General features: G+C 40.4%; 2 protein-coding genes across 2 annotated transcripts in view; both read left to right on the forward strand.

The window, feature by feature from the left end:
• Positions 1 to 1,847: 1,847 nt before the first annotated feature.
• Positions 1,848 to 17,917, forward strand: LOC124284942 (serine/threonine-protein kinase Nek6-like). The gene is made up of 11 exons (XM_046721075.1): positions 1,848 to 2,002; positions 4,105 to 4,365; positions 4,911 to 5,011; positions 5,140 to 5,236; positions 9,509 to 9,616; positions 9,791 to 9,934; positions 12,581 to 12,979; positions 14,455 to 14,551; positions 15,053 to 15,098; positions 16,424 to 16,508; positions 16,850 to 17,917. Exons 1-11 carry the CDS (start codon positions 1,913 to 1,915, stop codon positions 16,961 to 16,963), a joined length of 1,542 nt encoding a protein of 513 aa, XP_046577031.1. The 5' UTR covers positions 1,848 to 1,912; the 3' UTR covers positions 16,964 to 17,917.
• Positions 17,918 to 24,713: 6,796 nt separating this feature from the next.
• Positions 24,714 to 25,428, forward strand: part of LOC124284934 (serine/threonine-protein kinase 26-like) — a 28,357-nt gene continuing 27,642 nt past the window's right edge. Inside the window, exon 1 of the mRNA XM_046721067.1 lies at positions 24,714 to 25,062. Coding sequence (XP_046577023.1) covers positions 24,970 to 25,062 — 93 coding nt within the window. The 5' untranslated portion in view covers positions 24,714 to 24,969. The remainder of the gene's footprint in view (positions 25,063 to 25,428) is intronic.

The following is a 25,428-nucleotide window of genomic DNA, read 5'->3' on the forward strand; positions in this document are numbered from 1 at the left end:
TGTTTGAGGAACGATATAACCTTAGGAACGTTTAAATACCTTTATCAATGAGCAAACGACCATATCGATGAATTGTTATGATATGAATTGAGCGAAATATACACAGTAAAGTGTTGTTGGATCGTTGGCAAAACTGTTATAGTAGGATAGTGTAATGTCCTTTATGTCACACCTTTCTTTTTGTTATTCCGTCCCAGTGAGTACATACTGTAAATGATATTAAGTATATCAAAATAAAATATAATAATAAAGTATATCAAAGTAATTTTTCCTTTCTGTTTTTTTTTTGTCAGTAGGTCATGACGATAAACCCGCTAATATCCAGGTTAGAAATTATCTTCAGTAACCCATGGTTCTCGTATAAGGCGACAAACTGGATCGGGTAGGTCTGGCTCGCTGACTTGGTTGACACATGTCATCGTATCTCAGATCGTAGATCGATGCTCATATTGTTGATCACTGGATTGTCTGGCCCAGACTCGATTATTTACTGACCGCCGTCGTATAAGTGGAATATTACTGCAGAGTGCGGCGTAAGGCAACAAACAAAAAATCCGGCATCCCCACAGCGCTGTATGTTGCACAAACGAGCATAAAATCTGAAAAACTAACGCAGACATATGGTTACAGACATTAGATTTTGTGTAATCTTTATATGCTCAACAGCAAACATGACTAAGTGAGTTTGGTTTTACGCTGCTTTAAGCAATATTCCAGCAATATCACGGCGGGGGACACCAGAAATGGGCTTCACACATTGTACCCATGTGGGACCCGGGTCTTCGGCGTGACGAGCGAACGCTTTAACCACTAGGCTACCCCACCGCCCCCCAACGTGACTGAATACGCACATGTCGTTACATAGCTACAACAATATCGAACTGGAATTTAAACTCCATAGTCTGACCTATGATATCGAACGGGGGAGCTGTTTGTAGCGCAACCTTTGATACAAATAGCAGTTCAGGCATGCCTGGGGTGTCAGGTAACACGAGAAGAGAGTCCGATCTGTAACGAATCTCTGACATATTTCTGGAAACCAACGAGCAAGAATATGGAAGATGATACTATGTGCGAAAACTGTGATTCGAGCTCATGTTCATTAGACCTTGACACGCTTTATAGGAGCGCAACTAGGCACAACGATCTACAGCGTCTTAGGGTTAGCTCCCGGTCTTGATAGTAATTGATATGAATGAGGCCTTGTGAATTATGAAGTAGCTTGAAAAGTCACCTAAAGCCTCATAATCATATTTATTTCTATAATCTGTCCAACATCCGTGTAGGTATATGCTTTGTTGTTTAATGCAACATGCCAGCTACATCGCGTCGATCTGTAAATAATTGAGTCTGGACCAGACAATCCAGTGATCAACAGAATGAACTTCTACGCAGTTGGGATACTATGCCGTGTCAATTAGGTCAGCCACCCTGACCACCCGATCCCGTTAGTCGCCTCTTACAACAAACCAGACCAATTCTAACCCGTATCTTCACAGGCATGTGCCCGAACCAAGATAGTACAGAAGGGTTACTCATCGTGTCACAACGTGCAAGTCAGAACTTGGATACACAGCATTTACCTCAAATGGCATGTGAATTCAGTATTCAGCTGTGACTGTGAGTGTCACAATGTGCAAAAAATTGACTAGTTATACGACACCTCAGCTAAACATCATGCCAATTCAATATTCAGCTATAAGTGTGTCATAATGTGCAAAAAACAAAATTTGATTTTTTACAATCCAACAGATAAGTCAATTCCACTCTCACTTAAAAGTGTGTCACCATGTGACATCAATGTCAGGTCAATAATTCAACTCCAACCCGGAAGTCACAAAGCGAAAGTAGCGACAACTGAGAGGAGCTTGGGGTTTTCCGTACAGTAATATCACTGCGACGCAAAACTGTCATGGAGTCCGATTACAAGATCGTCAGGGAGCTGGGAAAGGGAGCGTTTGGGACAGTTTACCTCATCAAACACAAGAGAGAAGCGGAATGGGTAATGCATAGTTGTAGCTCACTGTCCCACGTTCACCTTTGTGATTCACGAAGCCTACTGTAGACAGGGTGTAAATACTCGTACTGGATAGGAGGTTATCTATCGTTATAAGCATTCATTCTGTTCACTGTATATGTCATATTAAGTTAGTTGCCTGTTGCCTCCTTGAAGACACTGACATCATTACAAACGGTTTTTGTGCATGTTGGAGAGCTGTACGATAGTGTATCTGTTGTAGTTAACTGAGGCATGGAAACCAGAGTGTTTGTTGTGTAGCACTGAAATCGAGACCCTCTAAAAGTGTTAGGTCAGCCCACCAGATTCAGTAAACATTGACGTGCTACCGTCTTGCTGTACGACTCCACGTTCCCAAAGTATCGAACCGGACACGACTCGGTTACTTCCCCATCAAACAGTAGTAAACAAGAGGCATATAGCTGGAATATTGTTCCTGCTCGATGAAGCTGCTGCCTCTTCGAATCCACCATAAACGTTCCAGCGAATATGCAGTCTCCCCAACACTGCAGCCTTCTACATTAATCAGAGTTGTAAAAAATTGTCATTTTCCACCACGCCCTCTGCATATTCTGGATAGATCTAGAAGTCAAAGCCAAACACGATGTTGAATGAAGGGATGAAGTCACTCATGATACTGCGTTTGAGCCAATTCTGGACACCCACATACAATGTGGGACAGTCTCGTTATATTCATTGCATAGTCTGTATTTCCTATTTCGAAATACATTTGACGTATGGTGACTACCCAACACTGCAGCCCTCTGCATTACCCAGTGCTGTGCTCCCGGCGGAGAACCCAACGTTCTCCTCATCTGCACAAAGAGATCGTGAGGTGCCAAACCAAGGGCATGTGCTAAAGCACATCATTACTGCTATCATTATTATTTCTATTCGTTTTGAATGGTGTCTGGACCGGGCAATCCAGTGGTTGACACCATAAGTATCGATGAGGGCAATTGGTTACTGTGACAGGCATCAATCCAGTGGTTGACACCATAAGTATCGATGAAGGCAATTGGTTACTGTGACAGGCATCAATCCAGTGGTTGACACCATAAGTATCGATGAAGGCAATTGGTTGCTGTGACAGGCATCAATCAAGTCACCGAGCCTTGGCCCTTATTCTCGAAACGTTCGTAGTCCTAAGAATTCTTAACTTTGATCGTAGCCAATGTGTTAAGAATGGGCTTAAGAAGTTCGTAGGGCTACGAACGTTTCGAGAATAGCAAGCCTGACCACCAGACAAGGACAGGTTGCTGAAGATCAGTTCTAACCCGGCTCTTCATACCTATGTTCTGCCTTGGTGAATGTACGCCTCATCAATATTTCGAAACCTTGCTTATCAATTTCTTAAAAACGAAACTTTCATATGTATGATGGCCATTTGAGAAATAGATTGTTACAAGCTTCCTTGTCATCTGTGTTATCACACACAACTTAATGAGTATTCTTTTATTTGAGGCTGGAGTCGTCTGTACTTATATATAGCGCGAAACGACCGGGGTGGTGACATTGCAAAATCAACCAGTTTGTCAGTGTTTGTGTAGTATGGGGGGCGATGGGGTAGCATAGTGGTTAAAACGTTTGCTCGTCACGCTAAAGACCCGGGTTCGATTCCCTACATCGGTACAATGTGTGGAGCCCATTTCTGGTGTCTCTCGCCGTTATATTGCTGGAATATTGCTAAAAGCAGCGTAAAACTAAACTCGCTCGCTCGTGTATTATCGTATTTCGTTGATGTCCGTGGATCACTTGTTACCATGCTATCCACATCGCTTTACCTGCCCAGGGCAAGGTTTACAGGTATACCAAATTTATTGACCGATCCGGGTTAGAATTGATCTTCAGTAGCCCATTCTTGTCGTACGAGGCGACAAATGGGATCGGGTGGTCAGGTTCGCTGACATGGTTGACACATGTCATTGTATCCCAGTTCCGTAGATCGATGCTCATGCTGTTGATAACTGGATTGTCTGGTCTAGACTTGATTATTTACAGATCTGTAAATCTGTAATATTGCTTATTGCTGGAATATTAACTCACTCACCAATTAATTGTTGATTTTATTGCTTTTCATACACCAGTTCGCCTTGAAAACTGTGGATTTGTCAAGAGCCGACGCCAAAGAGAGGGCCAGTGCCGAGAGGGAGGCCAATCTGATGCGAGAGCTGAACCATGATCACGTGGTACGGTACGTGGCTTCCACCTTTAACGGGTCCACCCTCTTCATCTTCACTGAGTACTGCGAGGGCGGGGATCTGTCACACTTCCTGGAAGACACCAGTGGGAAACTGCCTGAAGACTTGATCGTGTGTTGGGTGTATCAAACCGCGGAGGCTTTGAAGGTGAAATAAACTTTAAACAACGAAGTTTAGTAACTCATTTGAACCAGTTTACAGAAACTTCTAGACAATATTCCACTTATACTGTTTCTGGAAGGTTATTACACAAACACACATATATCTTACGATGCACATTCTGAAAACCCTTTTATATCGGATTTAGGTACATCTGTGCATATCGAGGCAGACCATGAGGATCTTAGTTAGTAAAAGCACATTGCCAAAAACAGTATTTACGGTTTTAGTGCAATCAGGGGATTGCATGTGTACGGGACCCACTGTCTCTCATAAACGTCTTAAATGCTGAGGACACACATCAAGCTGAAAAATATTGTAATCGGTCATATTCCGTGAGAGCAGAGTAAACTTAGGGTCATTAAACCTTTCGTGTGCACCCCCCTCATATCAACAATACAATTCTCGAATCTAAATCCCTGGACTGAATTATGTTTTTTTTATAATTTTATTACCAATGATTTTTTCCATTATTGGGTATTAAACTTCAGACATGTCCTACAGTAAGAGTGATATATGTGTCTATGTTGCAGTACCTCCACCACAGGAAGATCCTGCACAGAGACCTAAAACCCCAGAACATCTACCTGAGTGGGGAGGGGGACATCAAACTGGGGGACCTCGGTATTGCAAGGTGAATATAAACTGGTTATTGAGACAAGGTCTACTCTTCTAGGAAATCCACACTATCACACCGTTTCATGACTTGCTGTTATATAAGTTCCAAAATAGGAATCAGTAGAGCTGACTGTTCTCTTGCAGGATTCTGGACAAAGGCGCTGACATGGCGTCCACAATGGCCGGAACTCCCTGCTACATGAGTCCTGAGATATTTCAGATGAAGGGCTACAACCACAAGGTATAGTCACTGCCATAACTTTCCCATCATAGTAAACAAAATAACCTCACGGACAGGGAATGCTTGTCAAGGATATCTGATTCTAAACCACCTGTCTTTCTTAAGAGGTTAAAGAGTTCTGACGTTGTCTTCGGTCTTTCCGTACATTGTATGAACATTGTTCATAAAGAACTCCAAAACTAGGAATCGGAAATGAAAGATTGATCATGGATCGAAGTAAAATGGAAACAGAGGTGCCCGGCCACTGCCACTTCAGAACAAATACAGATAGATATCACGATATCAAATACAGATAGATATCACGATATCAAATACAGATAGATATCACGATATCAAATACAGATATCACGATATCAAATACAGATAGATATCACGATATCAAATACAGATAGATATCACGATATCAAATACAGATAGATATCACGATATCAAATACAGATAGATATCACGATATCAAATAGATTGTGACAGTGTAAAATATTTCGGACTTCTGTGTACATTCAACCATGTAATGCTGAATCTAGCACGAAATGTTATTTAATGTTATGTAATGTAATGTTATGTAATGTACGTGTTTTGAATGGGTGCTCGATGGCTACGGTTTGTCCAAAATGACCTGTTCAAGCTTTGTATGCTACCAATAAATTAATTCCGTGAAAGTCGCCCTGCTGTCCATGTTTATTCCGTTGTATATATGATAGCTTAGGTTAATACCTAAGGTTAATGCCCAATATTATTTACCTCAATAACTTAGTATACCCAGCATATATACCTTGATTACATAGGTTGACACCAACCACTATGTACCTTAATAGCTTAGAATTAGGTTAAGTATCTTGAAAGCTTAGATTGTAAACATGGTTTACCCTGATGGCTCAGGTCAATAACCACCTTGATAGCTTAGATTGTAAACATGGTTTACCCTGATGGCTCAGGTCAATAACCACCTTGATAGCTTAGACTGTAACATGGTTTACCCTGATGGCTCAGGTCAATAACCACCTTGATAGCTTAGACTGTAACATGGTTTACCCTGATGGCTCAGGTCAATAACCACCTTGATAGCTTAGGCTGTAACATGGTTTACCCTGATGGCTCAGGTCAATAACCATCTTGATAGCTTAGGCTGTAAACATGGTTTACCCTGATGGCTCTGGTCAATAACCACCTTGATAGCTTAGACTGTAACATGGTTTACCCTAATGGCTCAGGTCAATAACCACCTTGATAGCTTAGACTGTAACATGGTTTACCCTGATGGCTCTGGTCAATAACCACCTTGATAGCTTAGACTGTAACATGGTTTACCCTGATGGCTCAGGTCAATAACCACCTTGATAGCTTAGATTGTAAACATGGTTTACCCTGATGGCTCAGGTCAATAACCACCTTGATAGCTTAGACTGTAACATGGTTTACCCTGATGGCTCTGGTCAATAACCACCTTGATAGCTTAGACTGTAACATGGTTTTCCTTGATGGCTCAGGTCAATAACCACCTTGATAGCTTAGGCTGTAACATGGTTTACCCTGATGGCTCAGGTCAATAACCATCTTGATAGCTTAGGTTGTAAACATGGTTTACCCTGATGGCTCTGGTCAATAACCACCTTGATAGCTTAGACTGTAACATGGTTTACCCTAATGGCTCAGGTCAATAACCACCTTGATAGCTTAGACTGTAACATGGTTTACCCTGAACGCTCTGGTCAATAACCACCTTGATAGCTTAGACTGTAACATGGTTTACCCTGATGGCTCAGGTCAATAACCACCTTGATAGCTTAGGCTGTAACATGGTTTACCCTGATGGCTCAGGTCAATAACCATCTTGATAGCTTAGGTTGTAAACATGGTTTACCCTGATGGCTCTGGTCAATAACCACCTTGATAGCTTAGACTGTAACATGGTTTACCCTAATGGCTCAGGTCAATAACCACCTTGATAGCTTAGACTGTAACATGGTTTACCCTGATGGCTCTGGTCAATAACCACCTTGATAGCTTAGACTGTAACATGGTTTACCCTGATGGCTCTGGTCAATAACCACCTTGATAGCTTAGATTGTAAACATGGTTTACCCTGATGGCTCAGGTCAATAACCACCTTGATAGCTTAGACTGTAACATGGTTTACCCTGATGGCTCAGGTCAATAACCACCTTGATAGCTTAGACTGTAACATGGTTTACCCTGATGGCTCAGGTCAATAACCACCTTGATAGCTTAGGCTGTAACATGGTTTACCCTCATGGCTCAGGTCAATAACCATCTTGATAGCTTAGGTTGTAAACATGGTTGACCCTGATGGCTCAGGTCAATAACCACCTTGATAGCTTAGACTGTAACATGGTTTACCCTGATGGCTCAGGTCAATAACCACCTTGATATCTTTGACTGTAACATGGTTTACCCTGATGGCTCAGGTCAATAACCACCTTGATAGCTTAGACTGTAACATGGTTTACCCTGATGGCTCTGGTCAATAACCACCTTGATAGCTTAGACTGTAACATGGTTTACCCTGATGGCTCTGGTCAATAACCACCTTGATAGCTTAGACTGTAACATGGTTTACCCTGATGGCCCTGGTCAATAACCACCTTGATAGCTTAGACTGTAACATGGTTTACCCTGATGGCTCAGGTCAATAACCACCTTGATATCTTTGACTGTAACATGGTTTACCCTGATGGCTCTGGTCAATAACCACCTTGATAGCTTAGACTGTAACATGGTTTACCCTGATGGCTCTGGTCAATAACCACCTTGATAGCTTAGACTGTAACATGGTTGACCCTGATGGCTCAGGTCAATAACCACCTTGATAGCTTAGACTGTAACATGGTTTACCCCGATGGCTCTGGTCAATAACCACCTTGATAGCTTAGACTGTAACATGGTTTACCCTGATGGCTCAGGTCAATAACCACCTTGATAGCTTATGTTGTATACAGGTTTACCCTGATGGCTCAGGTCAATAACCACCTTGATAGCTTAGACTGTAACATGGTTTACCCTGATGGCTCTGGTCAATAACCACCTTGATAGCTTAGGTTTAAAGTAAACATTGATAGCTTGGGTTAATACTAAATATGGTTTAACTTGATAGCTCAGGTCAGTAACGACCATGGTGTACCTTGATAGCTTGGGTTAATACTAAATATGGTTTACCTTGATAGCTTGGGTTAATACTAAATATGGGTTACCTTGATAGCTCAGGTCAGTAACCACCATGATGTACCTTGAAAGCTTGGGTTAATACTAAATATGGTTTACCTTGATAGCTTGGGTTAATACTAAATATGGTTTACCTTGATAGCTCAGGTCAGTAACCACCATGGCGTACCTTGATAGCTTGGATTAATACTAAATATGGTTTACCTTGATAGCTCAGGTCAGTAACCACCATGGTTTACCTTGATAGCTCGGGTTGATACTAAATATGGTTTACCTTGATAGCTCAGGTCAGTAACCACTATGGTGTACCTTGATAGCTTGGGTTAATACTAAATATGGTTTACCTTGATAGCTCAGGTCAGTAACCACCATGGTGTACCTTGATAGCTTGGGTTAATACTAAATATGGTTTACCTTGATAGCTCAGGTCAGTAACCACCATGGTGTACCTTGATAGCTTGGGTTAATACTAAATATGGTTTACCTTGATAGCTTGGGTTAATACTAAATATGGTTTACCTTGATAGCTCAGGTCAGTAACCACCATGGCGTACCTTGATAGCTTGGGTTAATACTAAATATGGTTTACCTTGATAGCTCAGGTCAGTAACCACCATGATGTACCTTGATAGCTTGTGTTAATACCCACCCGTGAAGAGGCGACTAACGGGATCGCGTGGTCAGGCTCGCTAAGTGGGTTGACACATGTCATTGTATGCCAATTGTATAGATCGAAGCTCATTATGTTGATCCCTGGATTGGGTGGTCCAGACTCGATTATTTACAGTCCGCCGCCATATAGCTGAAATATTGCTCAGTGCGGCGTAAAATTCAACTCACTAACTTGGTTAATACTCACCATGGTGATAGCTTAGGTTAAAAGTAAACATGGTGTACCTCGATAACTTATGTTAATACCCACCATAATCACTCGATGTTCAGGGTGTTGATCACTCGATTGTCTGTCGATTATTTTCAGACATCAGTCATATAGCTGGAATATTGCTGATTGCGACCTTAAACAACCAATAAACCAACATACAATACAATTATGTTAATACCCACCATTGTGTTCCACCGCGCTTGTTTCAGACTGACATTTGGAGTTTCGGCTGTGTGGTGTATGAGATGGCGGCCGGAGAGCGAGCGTTCGACGCCCCCATCTTCCAATTCCTCATGTTCAAGGTGGTTGCTGGGGTGGTAAGCTCAAACTGCCTGGTAGTAAAAGTCAACAACCCAAGATCGAAAAAGTATAACAATTTGTTCTCATGGTTTAATACACTTTGCTCTAAACATGCCTGATGTAGTGATGTCTTGAAGAAATGGTGTTGTGAGATTCTCAATTTGTCACCATGCCGACTCTTCCTGTCGTAGGTCCCTCCAATCCACAGCGACTACAGTGACGCTTTGCGCCGGTTAGTAAAGTCGATGATGGCCAAAGACCCAGATCAACGCCCCAGTGCTGCTGATCTGCTAGAACGTAGCCCAGTCAAAGAATTCGGACAAAGTCCCCAAAGGGTATGATATATATCCTGCATCATAGGATTTATTATATACCCATGTAAACTTAGGACAGTAATACAGGGGTCCAATACGGATGATGTGGTCAATAGAGGATACTTAACTCGTTTCCGTGTAATACCAGTTTTATTGAACGAGTTAATGACTTGGTATCAAACGAGCGAAAGCGAGTTTAATAAAAATGGTATTTCACGGAAGCGAGTTCAGTATTCTGTTTCGCTCGTTTGATACTAAATCTTTCACGAGTTAATAAAAATGGTATTTCACGAAGCGAGTTTAGTATTCTGTTTATTACTCTCCAACATAAATTGATAAAAACTGCCTACAGTGTGATGACTCTCTCATCAATTTTCCGCGAGTCAAGCAAGATCTAATACCATTGCCATTCGTCACCACTCGCCCCTTTCCGTAACCTCCAAGAAGACTCGTCCCCCACTCGATACTTGTTATGTGCGAAAATACGACAAACCAATCAGAACGCGCGTAAATGAGCGCGGTGCTTTGATAAAAATAATCCCGAGTACTTAAATCGTTTATGGCATTATGTCATTTATTAAAAAGTAATAAAAAATATATATCGTCATATTGAAAGTACAAAGAACGTAGCTAAAAGGATTTTGCTGCCTATTTTGAAGTTTTTAATAAGAATCATGCGATTGACGGTGAGAGATTCAAATACACGCACGTGCGTTTGTTGACATCACTGCTCTCTTGGGTCCAACTGAGTGTATTTCTGACGATCTTGCGGGCTTGTTATGGAGATTGTACGTGCGCTTCGACCAATTTTAGGAAATGTAATTATGATCGCTACGAGTTTCAAAACAATAATATCGTATTTGTATGTAACTAATCAACCTTAATCTTTAACATTGGGGTTTTATTTCATAGCTCTGGGGATATTTTAGTCTGAGTGTTTTTTGGTCCTTCATATTTTTTTCAGCGAATTCATTTGAAATTCCACCAGGGGTGTGACAGCAAGGTAACACGAATGTTCAGTTTGAGAAATATTTTAAAGTCATTTTTGAGTATCTGCTTTGGGATTTAATGTAGCTGAGATTTTTTAAATTTGTTTTTGTATATTCAATAAAACAATTCCCATTTGTGATAATTAAACCCTATTAAGAAAATTAGCATAATTGGAAATATAAGGTGAACAGTTGGTAATCATTACATTAGAATATGTCTAACAAATATGTTTTTCTCCTTCTTTTAGTTGTATCAAAGAGGTTTAATTATTTAAAATAAATAAGTAAAAAGAACCCCAGAACAACAACCTAGCAATACAATGTACATGTGCTTCGGTGATATTGAGAAACTTTGGAATCAAACAGGGATAGAGTTATCGTTCTTTTTAAAAGTAGTTCTGATGTTCATGCGCCAATATGAAAGCCTTCCAGATGGGCACGAGTCGCTATTCGGCTTGTCCCAGAAAAACACGAGTTGGTCACAAATGATACCATTGCGACAGATGCATTAGCATTGTGACGTCATAACTGTAACCATTATGACGTCAAAAATCTAGCAGTATTACACTAGCTAGTGTAATATTGCCGTAAAAATATTACACTGCAATATCTTCCACGGACGAGTAATAATTCTGTTTATTACCTTCAACATAAATTAATAGAAACTGCGGTTCTCAGCTGTCAGTGTGATGACTCTCAGCCTTCCGCGAGTCAAACAAGGTCTATATACCATTGCGACAGCGGCATTAGCATTGTGACGTCATAACTGTGAACCCTTATGACGTCATACGTCTAGCGGTATTACACTAGTGTAATATTGCCGTAAAAATCTTCCACGAGCGAGTAATAAATGGAGAATACTAAACGATGTCCCGTGTACCATATTTATGAAACGAGTGAATGCTTTGGTATCTAACGAGCGAAAGCGAGTTAGGTACCAATACCATACACGAGTTTCATAAATATGGTAATATACGGGACAAAGTTTAGTATTTTATTTATTACTCACCCAACATTAGCAAAATAATATCGAGCAAAGTACTTCTTTCCTAAGAATTCAACGAGTGTGATGACTCTCAGCTTTCCGCGAGTCAAGCAAGGTCTAATACTATTGTGACAGAGGTATTAGCATTGTGACATCATAACTGTGAACCAGTTTTACGTCATACGTAAGGCACCACGCGATGTTATTACACAATGTGTAAACATTTTAAAATTATTAAACAGTGATATCTTCAACGGGTGAGTAATAAAATTCCGTATAGCACCCCAGTTTCCGTATTGAACCCCTGCCGGTTATACTGATTTGTTTGTTTAAGTAACAGGTTAATGCAAGATAAGAGGGTATATAATACTAGTAAATATAGAGCGTCATACTAGTGCATTTGGATGATTTGTATTGAATTCGAAGATGTCATGGGAGTAGAGAAACAACTGGTTCTTCGAACTCATTGAACTCGAAGATGTCATGTGAGCAGGGAAACAACATCTTCTTGTTCAATACAAAACATCCAAATGCACTAGTATGACTTTCTATATATGTATGATATAGCCATCAATATACTCATACATCCGCAGTATCCTTACATTGTTTAAACCGTGTGGATCTAGGAACATGGATCTAGAATCAGTAGGAACTGGGTAATTTGTCATCTAATCAAACCAATAATCTTTTCAGCCCAAGGAAATTATGAAAACCAGAGGATTTCGGACGAAGTGGGGTACATCCGAGTCAACAGTGGACACTGTGAAGTTGTTCAAAGAGATGGTGTTGAACCCAGCCCCACCTTTCAAAGATGGCGATATTCGTATTCCCGTAGATTCTCTCCAAGTGCACAGAGAAAGACTGGGTCTCAAGGGGGCTGCCTCGGCAGTACCGACCAGCGGAAGCGGAGGAGCTGGTATATATGGGTCAATTATGGCTCCGAAACAGAAGGCCAAGGAGAAAGTTGCCGATAAGAAGATAGAAGTGACCCTGAAACCCGAAAGGTCGAGGACCGAGATGTCGGAAGGAAGAGCCGCCATCATGGAGGCAGTGATGCGAGGCTTGATGGGGAAGATGGTGGAGACCCAGGACGTGAGTATCAACGCAAGCACCTGTCGATGTAGCTGGACAATTACCACCATGGCCCACATATCATATATAATATATTCACTAAATTAAGTAAAACGATGTTATGAGTAAAGAAATGAGGGTGAGCGGGATCGGTGTGTTATGCATAGGACAATTCTAATCCATTTTGTATCACTAGAAAGTGAAATATAACATCTTATCATACAATGGATAGTGTTCTCAGCAGGATAAAGCCAACGGATATTTTCGGTATCCGTTGGGGTCATATACGGATATCGATGCGAATTAGAGAGGTCATATGCAAATTTCAGGGACTACTTTCACAGTGTAAACAAACATGGCGTCAAACGTCGGCGGTCGTGTCCGGATTGACGGTCGTTGTTACGGTACTGTCAATGCTTTGATCCCAGAAAATTCATGCCTGGTTATGATAGATGGAATAGATTATAAAGCGAAGATAGAAATTCATAGGCTTACGAAGATACCAACATCAGTTCCCCGGCCGAGTCGGACTGTCAGTGTTAGCAAGAGAACGGCATAGGTGCACAATGTCACGCGAACATTAAAGCGTATTTTGTTGTTCGAAAGGTTAATTGAAGGTTTCTGAAGTTCCACACGAGTTTGTTGTTATTTTTCAAACGTAAGCTAAGGTTTGTTGACAACAATACGTGCTTTAGCGTAAAGCTTACTGGGAACTAGATGACCTACCGCAGTCAACTGCGTGATCAGGAGAAAATTTACGTAATTGTGACGTAACGTATTTCTCCGCACATATTTGTGACGTCATATACATTCCACAAAGTTTAGTTTCATGATTTGTAGCATTTCAAATCACATTTTTTTAAATTATAAAGCGAAAATGACATTGTATGATAAATAGGTTATCACACTCGTGTGTTTGGGGATGGTTAATATCCTGCATTAGGAATAAACACTCTGTATTTAGCTCGCCAAGGCTCGGTAAATACAATGATTATTCCAATGCAGGATATTAACCATCCCAAAACACACTCGCGTGATAACCTATATTTATTACTCGCCCGTGGAAGATACTGCAGTGTAATATTTTTACGGCAATATTACACTAGTGTAATACCGCTAGACATATGACGTCATAATGGTTACAGTTTTGACGTCACAATGCAAATGCCTCTGTCGCAATGGTATTAGGCTTTGCTTGACTCGTGGAAAATTGACATGAAACTCATCACCATGTAGGCAGTTTCTATCAATTTATGTTGGAGACGAATAAACAGAATACTAAACTCGCTTCCGTGAAATACCATTTTATTAAACTCGTGAAACATTTAGCATCAAACTCGCTTTCGCTCGTTTGATACCAAATCATTAACTCGTTTAATAAAAATGGTATTACACTGAATGTCGTTTAGCATCCTCTATTTATCGAGATAGTACCGTGTGATTTGAGCCACTCCCTGGTTTGTGGAGAGCCTTGATAACGCTAATTCTTGTTACAGAGAACACTTCGAGAATCATACTCGAGCACTTCTTCCTCTTCCGACTCAGACTTCGACTCTACACTAGGAGCAAGTCACGGAACAACCACCAAGAAAGGTCTTACTTTATATGAAACTATAACATGAGATTTAGCTGTATTTGCGATATATGACAGGTGTTCTGTGGCAACGATCTTGTTTAGGTTTTAGTTTCAAATTCTTTCGTTTTACATAAGGTTATACTTTTTCTTAATTCCGTTTTGAAAATGTTTTTGTGAACTTTCCATCTCCACGGGCTTGAATGTTTTACGTTACCACGCGTAACTTTTACATTTGACAGCATGTTGCATCAACCACAGTTTGGGTGTTCCGTAATTACCTGATCCAAGTGAATCAACAGTTATTGGAGCGAGTCATGACCGGGACACACCCATCCGTCCCGCCACGTCACGTGACCGGGATAATTATATATCGAAACAATGTAATCTTGCCGGGATTCTTTTTCTGTCACGATTCTCAACAGGGATTGAACTTAAAATATTTGGTAAAACTTTGTCATTTATTGCCTGTTAATTAAAGGTATTTAATATAATTCCCCTGCTTCCATTCACGCTTTCAGCGATAGAGGCTCAATTCCTCATGAGACAGATCCAGGTGTTGCAGAAGTGAGTATTATTACCCAGTATATGTAATACGTGTGTACGTTGTAAGCGTGTAAGCTGATATTTGAGTACGGGGCCTGGATGCACGAGTCTTTGTTAAGGTAGTTACACACACAGTGGTGCTAAGATCGTCTTGTGGAACAGGGCCCAGAACATTCGATAAAGTTACAAATCAAATAATTATATAGGCACCATCCTTCCAGTGACAAAATGGACCACATACGTGAGATGGTTTGCTCAAACAATGGGGGCCAGTGGGTAGCCTAGTGGTTAAAGCGTTCGCTCGTCACGCCGAAGATCCGGGTTCGATTTCCCTATATGGGTTCAGTGTGTGAAGCCAGTTTCTGGTGCCGTGATACTGCTGCAATATTGCTACAAGCGCGAAAGCTAAACTCACTCACTCCTTAAACAATGTCATCTGCGACATACGTTTGTTAGCTGATAGAGCTTAGCCGCTGATAGTGTTTCTGTGACTGTTGTTTCCAGATGATACTTTGTACATTTGTGACTAGCTAAGACAAGCGCACCTGTTCCAAATAATATTTACAGAAAAACATAGAGAAAGTTCAAATCGAAATTTTGTAAACGGTTCACTTCATCCAGTTATCAGTTGGTCGTTATACAGGGCGTAGGAACGGGGGCTAAGGCCCCCAACATTTTCCAAGACGAAACCTTATCTACCTTACCAAAAGTACAATTTCATTTTGACTTTCAATACTTTTCAGAAAATTAGCCTCTGAAAACCGTTCCTACGCCCCTGGTATATCAGAAAATAACTACGTCCCGTACTTATTGTAGTAAACGACTATAGAAATGGGATTACAAATTGCTTTCAGAGTTGGCTTATATATTAACACATGCCCAATATGACGCTCGGATTACAAACCATGCCTGAAGTGGAAGAAAAGGATCCTTTTATATAGTGCTAAGTCCCCTTCAGTGACTTTGTATAAAGTGCCAAGCCCTATTCAGTGGCAGTATATACCGTGATGTCCGTTGTTATGCCTAACAAGTCACTGTTTTGTCGGCTGTGATAGCTACATGTGAAACACATGTGATTCATGTGGTCTCACCCTAGGCAAGTGAGTCTGTTCAAACATGCCTCTGTTCGCCCAGCAGAAAATGGTAACCCGGTGGTATAAGTCATATGACTATAACCTTCTAGCGCCTCACAGGCAGCTTCGGTTATCCGGGGTAATAATGTGCTGTGCACGCGCTTGGAGCAGACACTTAGTGCCTGGAGTATTTAGCGCTATAAAAATACACTCATTATTATTATTTTACAGGCATGTGTTAGTGTTTTTTATGTGATTCGTCTTGTTCTTCAGACACTGTGCCGAAGGACTGGGGACAGATACCTTACAGGACGCTTACTCAATCCTGGAGTCGGTGACGGACGCCGGCCAGCTAAAGGTCAGTGTACTTATGGTACTTTGTGCTGCCATGTAGTCTTTGCGTTAAACGTTTTCAATATACTCCATATACTGAATTTGGTTTTACGCCGCTCATAGCAATATTTGAGCAATATCACGGCGGGGACACCAGGAATGGGCATAACGCATTGTATCCAAGTGGGGAATCGAACACGGGTCTTCGGCGTGACGAGCAAACGCTTTACCGCCAGGCTACCCCAACGCTCTGATTAGTCTTGAAGGTTACGTACTAATCTGACATAACATTTCCTTCCGCTCAAATAAACGCATGAGCCTCTTTTAAATATTGTGGGAGAAAATAAGTCTTCCTTGTGCTTGCAGGCCCGCCTCGTGACGCTGATAGGGGAAGATATGTTCCGACAATACGGCGAGAAGATTATGTACTTGCGTCTTTTCCAAGTCGGTTTAGACAAAGTCCGGTCTCAGATGGAATAGTAGCTCAACACTAAATTATAAACTTTCAAGCTGGCGACAGTTGAAATTAAAATATGAGGAACGTAAGAACTCGGGGCATCCTTACACAAAGCAGATCGTAAGCCACTAAGGTAACCTTAGTGCGATGTTAAAGAATGGGAGTTAGGGTTAAATTTAGTAAAGGTTGCTTCGTAAAAGGAGCCCCATCTGTATAAGTGATCACTCGTGACGGAAAGCTGCGAGCGGTGTCCGTGACTACTCGGGCCATCCCGAGATATGTGGCACTGACACTTGGAACATTTGGAATACTCTTATTATATCGGTTGTCAGATTTCACGCTACAAACAGAATTCGTCCCCAACTATTGTATAAATATTGACATTTTTATGCCAGTATAAACATTACGAAGTAGTCATATGTTGACCCTTCCAAATTAGGTTCAGTTTTGCAGGTTAATTGGGGTTAAACGTCGCTTTCAAGACTGTTGCATCGCGTGTATGGCTGCTTGTACCAGTGGGAATGTCGATTTATTGTGTCAGCCCAGGAGATACAACATGCCGTAGTTTGACAAAGATAGCATTGTCATAGCGCTACGAAAGCTTTGCGAATCGGGACCCTGGACATGACGTATAGAACACGTAAATAATTTGAACAAGTGTGCATTACCTGTGAAAAGTTGGACTTTGTTTCCGAAAAATGGAATAAAGAACAGCACTATATATCATCATATTATTGTTGAACACATGTATATATTGAATACGTGCTCTAGTGATATCGTGAGCTCAATTGTTCAAATGCCTGTTATTTTCTGTCGATGTGATAAAAGGATGTCTGTATAATAAGTATTGTACAATACTATTATCATTATATCATTGGTTTCCAGTATATACTGAATGCGTGTTCCTGTCATAGCTTATGCTTTAAGTGTATGAAGCTCTCTTTTAATGTAATAAAATAGTTTCTGTATAAGTATTGTATATTTGTTCGAGTTGAGTTTATAGTAGACTGTCATTGGCTCATGGGGCCTCATGTAAAATATAACAATTTTTATCTCATGACGCATAATTCCTGCATTGTTGTGAGAGTGAACTGCATGGATTCAACGACGCTCTGAACAAAATTAGGCGTGAGTATGGTTTTACGCCTCTTCTAGAAATATTCCAGCAACATCATGGCGGGGGAAACCTGGAATGGGCTTCACACATTGTACCCACTGGGTGACGAGTGAATGTTATCCTTCCGCCCGACAAAAATTAGGTACCACATGCATATATGGCGGCTTTTCAGCCTGATGTTGGACAAATGTCTAAAGCAAAGCAGCTCAGGCTGACGAAGTTCGCATTTACGGTCCGTTTCTTTGTCCCTGCTCGTACTACTATTGAGTTTTGACAGGTAAATCGCTCTGGACTACACCTTGTCTTATGCAAAGAGCGACTAGGGTATCTTCAACTGTTTGATATATGGCTTGCGGACAAGCTCAGCTGACACTACAACTGCCTTTCTACGGTAACTGGGGTATCATTGGGTGTGGACAGCACCCACAACTCATTCTTACACTTCACCATGAATGCAGAGGGTTATACTTTCCCCACTACTCGGAACAATTGGCCAGCAAAATACACCCCCTATATCTACTGACCACATTCTTCACAAGGAAAGTCTATAGCATTAGCAGGGCATTCTCAGAATGGAGCTCACGTGACCGCGGGCAGTTGTAGTGTTTAACCCATGTCGAGGCACCTTGGTCGTCTAAGTATAATATGTCTACATTAAATCGAAGTGAATATCGAATATACATGGTCCCGATTGTAGATCATAGTGCCGAAAAGAAACTAGTTTCATTTATAACAATTTCAACTCTCTGTATAAACTAAATTTCAATAGACTGAGTTCAAATACACGTGTCACATTCATAATCCCAGTATAAACCACTAAGTATAATTGTAGATGTTTTGAATTTATCGAATCCAGACATCAGTTGCATGGAATCTGTTATACTGAATCATACAAAAATGTTCTACAATTCCGTTTCTACCAGACACTAACACATAACTTCAGATTCTGTTCGGTAATATACTGGCTAAGTGGCCTTTACTTCAATACTTCAATAATATTTCGTAAAGTTATGTTGAGTGTAGTAGTACAAGTAGACTGAAGCAATAAACATGAGTATTTCCTGATATCAAATACAGAATTCAGATTGCTAAGGACTTGATAACAAGTAATCTTTCAGAATGAAGTGTGTTAGAAAGTGTATCTATATATAATTTATGTTTATTGGTTTAACCATTGATTACCAGGGCACATATGCAGTGTTGTGCACAACCTATTGTTGGATGGTGTATTTTATTTATATTCCTGTTTACATGGTTATATATTTCATTAAAATGTTTTTTAAGTTGACAAATATTTTGCATACCAGTCTTGAAGTTAAACAATAAGCACGGTGGAAAACTGATAGCATGTATGTATTCATGCTTAGGTGTATGAAATGCTTTATAAAAATAAAGGACAATGAAATTGTTATTGTTAATAAACATCAAACAGTTAGTACTTCAATTTTGACACTTCAAACGAATGAGCGTAACATTCACCACACAATATATTACTTGTGGTCGTTTGTATAATGGGTTTGACTTCGCTGAATACACTTATTTACACTGACATGTGGAAAAAATGAGAACACCAAACTGCTCAAGGCTAACTCAGCTGAGCATCGAAACGCGGAAGCAGTTATAAAGCTAGTCTAATTGACGGGTAGTTAATATATCATTATGCATTTGTTACATCCATATATAAAGAACATGTGGATCATAAACCTTATGCTGTCCCAACGTGCTTCTTTAATGCATCACCATTTAAGAATCTATGACGCACTGCATGGTCTCTGACGCATTTACAAACTACAAGAAAATTGTATTCTGGAAATTGGACTTATAGTATACAATCTGTATATATTTTGTTCAATTGTGCAAATCGTTTGAATCGGCGGTTATGATTTTACACATTTTTTGGTTTGCATTATCCTTGCCGCGTGAGCACTGGGTATAGGTAGGATAGGCTGGGAAACAAACCCGGTGTTCTCTCGAGCAGTAAAGTTCGGCGAACCCTACAGCTGACTACTTATACTTACTTATTTGTGGTAAAAACTACCATACTTTTCTTCTAACAATACGCGTCAGAACCGAAATCTGTGCACTGTCAGTATTCATTATTAAATTCCATCAGTGAAACGAAAGATTATCAGCAGCTAAGATACTAGACTAAGTTAATAAACGTAAGCACTTTCCTAATTAATTATACAATTTTGTACAGTTTGTATTGTCATTCGGAATCAGCACCTATTTTAAACGATGTACACAGTCACCGTGGCTCACTGTACTCAAGTCTCGAAGTGAACATAAATACATATGTACGTCACATGTTGACACGTAAAATGGCTGCAAACATGACCTCCTACACGCCAGTCTGTTAGATACACTAAACACTCGGATACCACATACGACACTATACATATACACGTAATCCCTAAGCTATATAGTTTAAGGCATATATGTATAGAATTCAATAACCACAGGCATGTCGGCTGAAAGAAAAATGGCTTCAACACTGTTCTATATACTGTTGCAAAAAGTGTTAAATGTCCCTCATGCTGTTAATCACTGGATTGTCTGGTCCAGACTCGATTATTTACAGACCGCCGCCATATAGCCGGAATACTGCTTAGTGCGGCGTTAAACAACAAACCATCCAACCAACCATCTTATGTATGTGGATATCACATGGTTCGAAATTCCACGTTGTAAACAAATTATGGCGATACATGGATGTACAAATGAGTGGCGTCGCGACTCACAACCCTATTGAATACTTTTAAAAGCGGCCTTATTTCCCAATTCACTCACTAACGAAATATACTGCATTTGCATGGGGATTTGTAAATATGATATACATTATATGACAACAAACAAATTGTTTAATTATATGTTTCCGCACTTACCATATTGTTTAAAGTTTCCTCAATGTTCACAGCAGAAGAAAATGCTATTGAAAAAAACTGTTTCACGACGCATAATTCAGACCAAAAGAATCGTTCATCTACAGAAGAAACAACAATACAGCGTATTTAAGCAAACACTTACCGGTTATTCAGAAGAATTTGACACAATCTGGTTCAATTGTTGAACAAACGCCCTTCTTCTTCCATACATGTCGTCTGGAACTAACGCGCATTAAAAACTCGTGCAGCGGAAGTGAGCCTCGATTGGTCGAATTTGTAACCATGACACCGCGCGTCAAGGCCGCAAACACCGGGGTGAAATCTGCAACTTTTAGGACCAGATTTGACATCTGTTAAGGATAAAATGGAAAGCGACTGTAACGATATGTGGCTTAGTGGCTGAGGCGCCCGACTCGCCAATTAGAAGACTTTTCCACCTCAGTACAAAATAAATCCAGATGTTTTATGATGATAAGTTTATGATATTTAAACCAATTTTAAATAGGTTTTAGTGCATGAAATTTTCGGGTTCATGTAATGAACAGCATAGGCTACAGTTGTCGGCCAGTGTTACGTCAGTGCATAATCAGCACTTATATTTCAGCTACTTCTCTTGACCGCCTTAAACTACGAGTCTGAACCAGACAAAACCAGTGGTTGATATAATGAAAAGGCTCCCCGTCGGGATAAGATGACATGCTTTTTCAAACTTACAGAAAATGACCATCCGATCTGTAAATCACCTGTGTAAACAGGAAATTCAGGGTTTGGCGAAACACGAGTCTGAAGTGATTAAGAACCCGAGCGAAAACTTCTCAAGATGACGAACACATCCTTGAAGATTTACAAATAATAATAACCCGTGAAGATCCGGGTTTGGCCACACTTTTTTATTACTTGGTTTACGGATTTTTTACAGCAGTATTCCGGTCGGTAGGTGGTAAAAAAAGAAAGAAGAATGCTATTCCAGATTTTTTTCCCCGTAAGGGGCTTTCACCACAAGTATGCTGCTTCAAAAATAGAATATGCCATCAGCCATTCAGATGTTTTCATTTCCTACCATAGTAGGATTTTATAAAAACAACAACAGCATTTTCACTCGATAACGTTAATTCGGCGATTTTATTTGTTGCAACATTTAAAATTTTGTTTTGCTAAAATTACGGTCGGCGGATCCCTAAACCAAGTAATAAAAAACGTGTGGCCTTAGAATGGGGTAAGATCCGGGTTACCCATGTTTGTCGTAAAATGCGACTAACGGGATCGGATGGTCCGGTTCACTGCCTTGGTTGACACAAGGCATCATACCCAAATAGCGTAGATCGATGCTTGTGATGTTGATCACTGGTTCGTCTGTTTCAGACGCAATTATTACCAGACAGCGTCATACTGGTGGAATATACTGCTGAGCGCGGCGTTAAACAAAAAACAAACAAACAAATTGTAGCAACAGCAGAACGATAACCGGATGTCCAAACTGGAAATAGAACGCTGAGATCAAGCTCGCTGCGGAAATACACAGTTTGAACATCCGTTTAGTAAAATCGGTGACCGTAATGCTGCTAAAACTCGATCACTCCTAAATAACAATCCTCCATGCATTCTTACTCATTTTCACCCTTTTTAACTCATCAAGTGCATAAACGTAAGTCACGGTAACATCATTTTGTGATCGATTTCCCTATGCTGCTAAAATATATTTAAAATATTTATTTCATCTTCTTGTGTTGAACCCGTGTTGTGCGATGTATCAGGCTCAGATAAGCCTTATTCTTCTCGAATGTATTAATCAAACCCTTTTATAGTTTTCAGATTGGTTCCCGATCTCAGGAAATGCCTCGCAGTTCATTATTGAAATACGGATTGAACCTGATCTCAGGGAATACCTCGGGATTCATTATTGCAATACGGAACAAATGTTGCTGATATTTTCAGTCAACATTTCTCAGTCGCGAAGGTTTAGATCAGTTAAAATCTTTTTAAGCGAAGATCGAAGATTCGAAAGTAATCTGTAATATGTTTGTTCACTGACCAGATCCAGGGCCAGGTACACCAAACGCTCCTAATGAAGTTCTTAGCAATTCTTCTCAGCTTCAAAATTACTATTTTACATTACCAACAGACCGGCCGCCATAATCATTTACCGTTATTTCAATTCTACCCATCACTCAAATCTCATTAAATTAGATCTTTTAACCCGATATAATACCTTCCTTCATACAGAACCCGTGAAGATCCGGGTGAGAATTGGTCGTCAGCTACCCATGTTTGTTGTAAGAGGCGATTAACGGGGTCGGGTGGTCTGGCTCGTAGACACAATCATGTCATCGTATCCCAACTGCGTAGATCGATGCTCATGCTGTTGATCACTGGATTGTCTGATCCAGATTCGATTATTTACAGACCGCCGCCAAAAAGCTGGGCCTAGATTTTCGAAGTTCTCTTAGCGCTAAGATAGTTAACATTAACTTACGACTATCTTAGCGCTAATAGAGCTTCGAAAATCTAGGCCCTGGAATATTGCTGAGTGCGGCGTTAAACAACAAACCAACAAACCTTCATACAGATCTGATAAAGCTTCCTCTTGAAGTGTGCAATTTCGTTTTCAACGAAAAGAAAACCAACGAAGATAGCAGATTTTCCTTCGACAGTATACCCCTTTGGTTGTAGGCACCATGGCGCTCAGAAACGACAGGGCGTACCAAATATCAACAAACATATTCATTATTTCCATTTGTTATCATTTGTTTCAGTTCGAGTTCAAAATACAAAAATCAGATATGATCCTTAAATGTTCCACGCCTCGACGTTGACTGACCTTTATTGATAGTTCGTCTTTAGATGCCTCCTCAGATCTGCACCAAGCGAAATATTATATCCTAAATTATTCACGACAGCAATGATTCATTTCATGACGCCCATATACAGAATGATTCCGCATACTTTATCTAGATACTTGAATTATACTTGTCCACTGTCCTCGGAATATTAAGACTGCACCTAGCTTGGGTATTTCGAAAATTGATCCTGAGGGAAAGCATCAAACCATATTTTGGTCGGTGATTAGATAATCGATTGCCTATATTATTTATCAACTATATTATTTATCATACAATTTAATGGTTGATGCGCTGGATAACCGAGGATGTAATTACAAATCCAGAAGCAAAATGTGGAATGGGCGGACATCTCTTGGAGTTCTATTGTCGCCGTATTGTTTTAATATTCATAGTGCGGAAAACGTAGAATAAACCTTCACTGTTTCAAGCATGTTACAGTATTAGATAATACAAGGTGTGAAGCCTATTTCTGGTGTCCCCCGTCGTGATATTGCTGCGATATTGCTAAACGCGATGTAAAACCATACTCACTCACGTACTCATTCATTCTCTTTACGATAAAGGGGCGATGGGGTAGCCTAGTGGTTAAAGCGTTCGCTCGTCACGCCGAAGACCCGGGTTCGATTCCCCACATGGGTACAATGTGTGAATCCTGGTGTCCCCCGCCGTGATATTGCTGGAATATTGCTAAAAGCGGCGTAAAACCATACTTACTCACTCACTCACTCTTACGATAAAAGCTTGATTACTAACCTATAGAACCGTACGTAAAATCATCAGCAGGTGCCCCGATCACCTGGCAACCAGGACGCGGAAGTTGAGATGGGAAGTAACTCGTGTACTACATCCGGAATACTAACATTCCTCTATTTTCATAACATGGGGAATTTCGTTGGATGTTTTTTTGCGCCTTAAAGTTCTGTTGGGAAAACACGTTCGATCACGTCGATTATGGACCCCTCAACGAACATTATTAGGAGCAACTTCCAGCTGACATGATGCGAGTGCATCTATATTAACACTGCATCTGCAAGAACCATACTCATCGTATGCATTAGAACCAAAATCAACTCTTTTAATGAACGCCGTTCGGATGTGTTTTTTAAACAAAACTATCAGCTGATGTAGTTTAAAAGGAAATCTTCAGAGTTTTCTGTGGCCAATGAGTAACAGGCCTTTCCGTAGTGATGACTTCGTACAGTGTCACTTGCAAACTCGGAGAGGGGAGTTTTGCTAAAGTGTTTCAGCTGAGTTCACTGGACCGAGATGAGGGCCAAGATGTAAGTAAACATTTGGAGCCACTATATGTTTGTCAGTATATTATTTTGGAGGATCCATAAGCAAAGGATTAGGGATAACCTGCCCAAAACACAGGGCTTGTAACGCTAAAAACTGCCATCAAGGTATATACTGTCACTGAGGGGGTCTTAGTAATAAAAGGATTCATTGACTGTATATTCCTTGATGGCAGTTTTTAACTTTTTAGCACTACAAGTCCTGTGCCCCAAAACAACTTACCCTATTATCGAGTGAATTGTTACTAATTATTTTTTTCTTGATACGTCTATGTCGTAAATACTACTATCAACTGGGTGGCAAGTGGATTCTATTATTGCACCAAAAATTTAATTGCAGTTGGCTCTTAA

Source organism: Haliotis rubra, unplaced genomic scaffold (genome assembly GCF_003918875.1).
Source record: "Haliotis rubra isolate DU_JTF1 unplaced genomic scaffold, ASM391887v1 Scf349, whole genome shotgun sequence".
Classification (NCBI taxonomy): Eukaryota; Metazoa; Mollusca; class Gastropoda; order Lepetellida; family Haliotidae; genus Haliotis; species Haliotis rubra.

Bases quoted from the DNA above. Each gene is read 5' to 3' on its own strand.
- LOC124284942 (XM_046721075.1), top strand. From the start codon at position 1,913: ATGGAGTCCGATTACAAGATCGTCAGGGAGCTGGGAAAGGGAGCGTTT. The intron at 5,237-9,508 runs GTATAGTCACTG...CGCTTGTTTCAG, and splicing joins TGAAGGGCTACAACCACAAG to ACTGACATTTGGAGTTTCGG. The intron at 16,509-16,849 runs GTCAGTGTACTT...TTGTGCTTGCAG, and splicing joins CGGACGCCGGCCAGCTAAAG to GCCCGCCTCGTGACGCTGAT.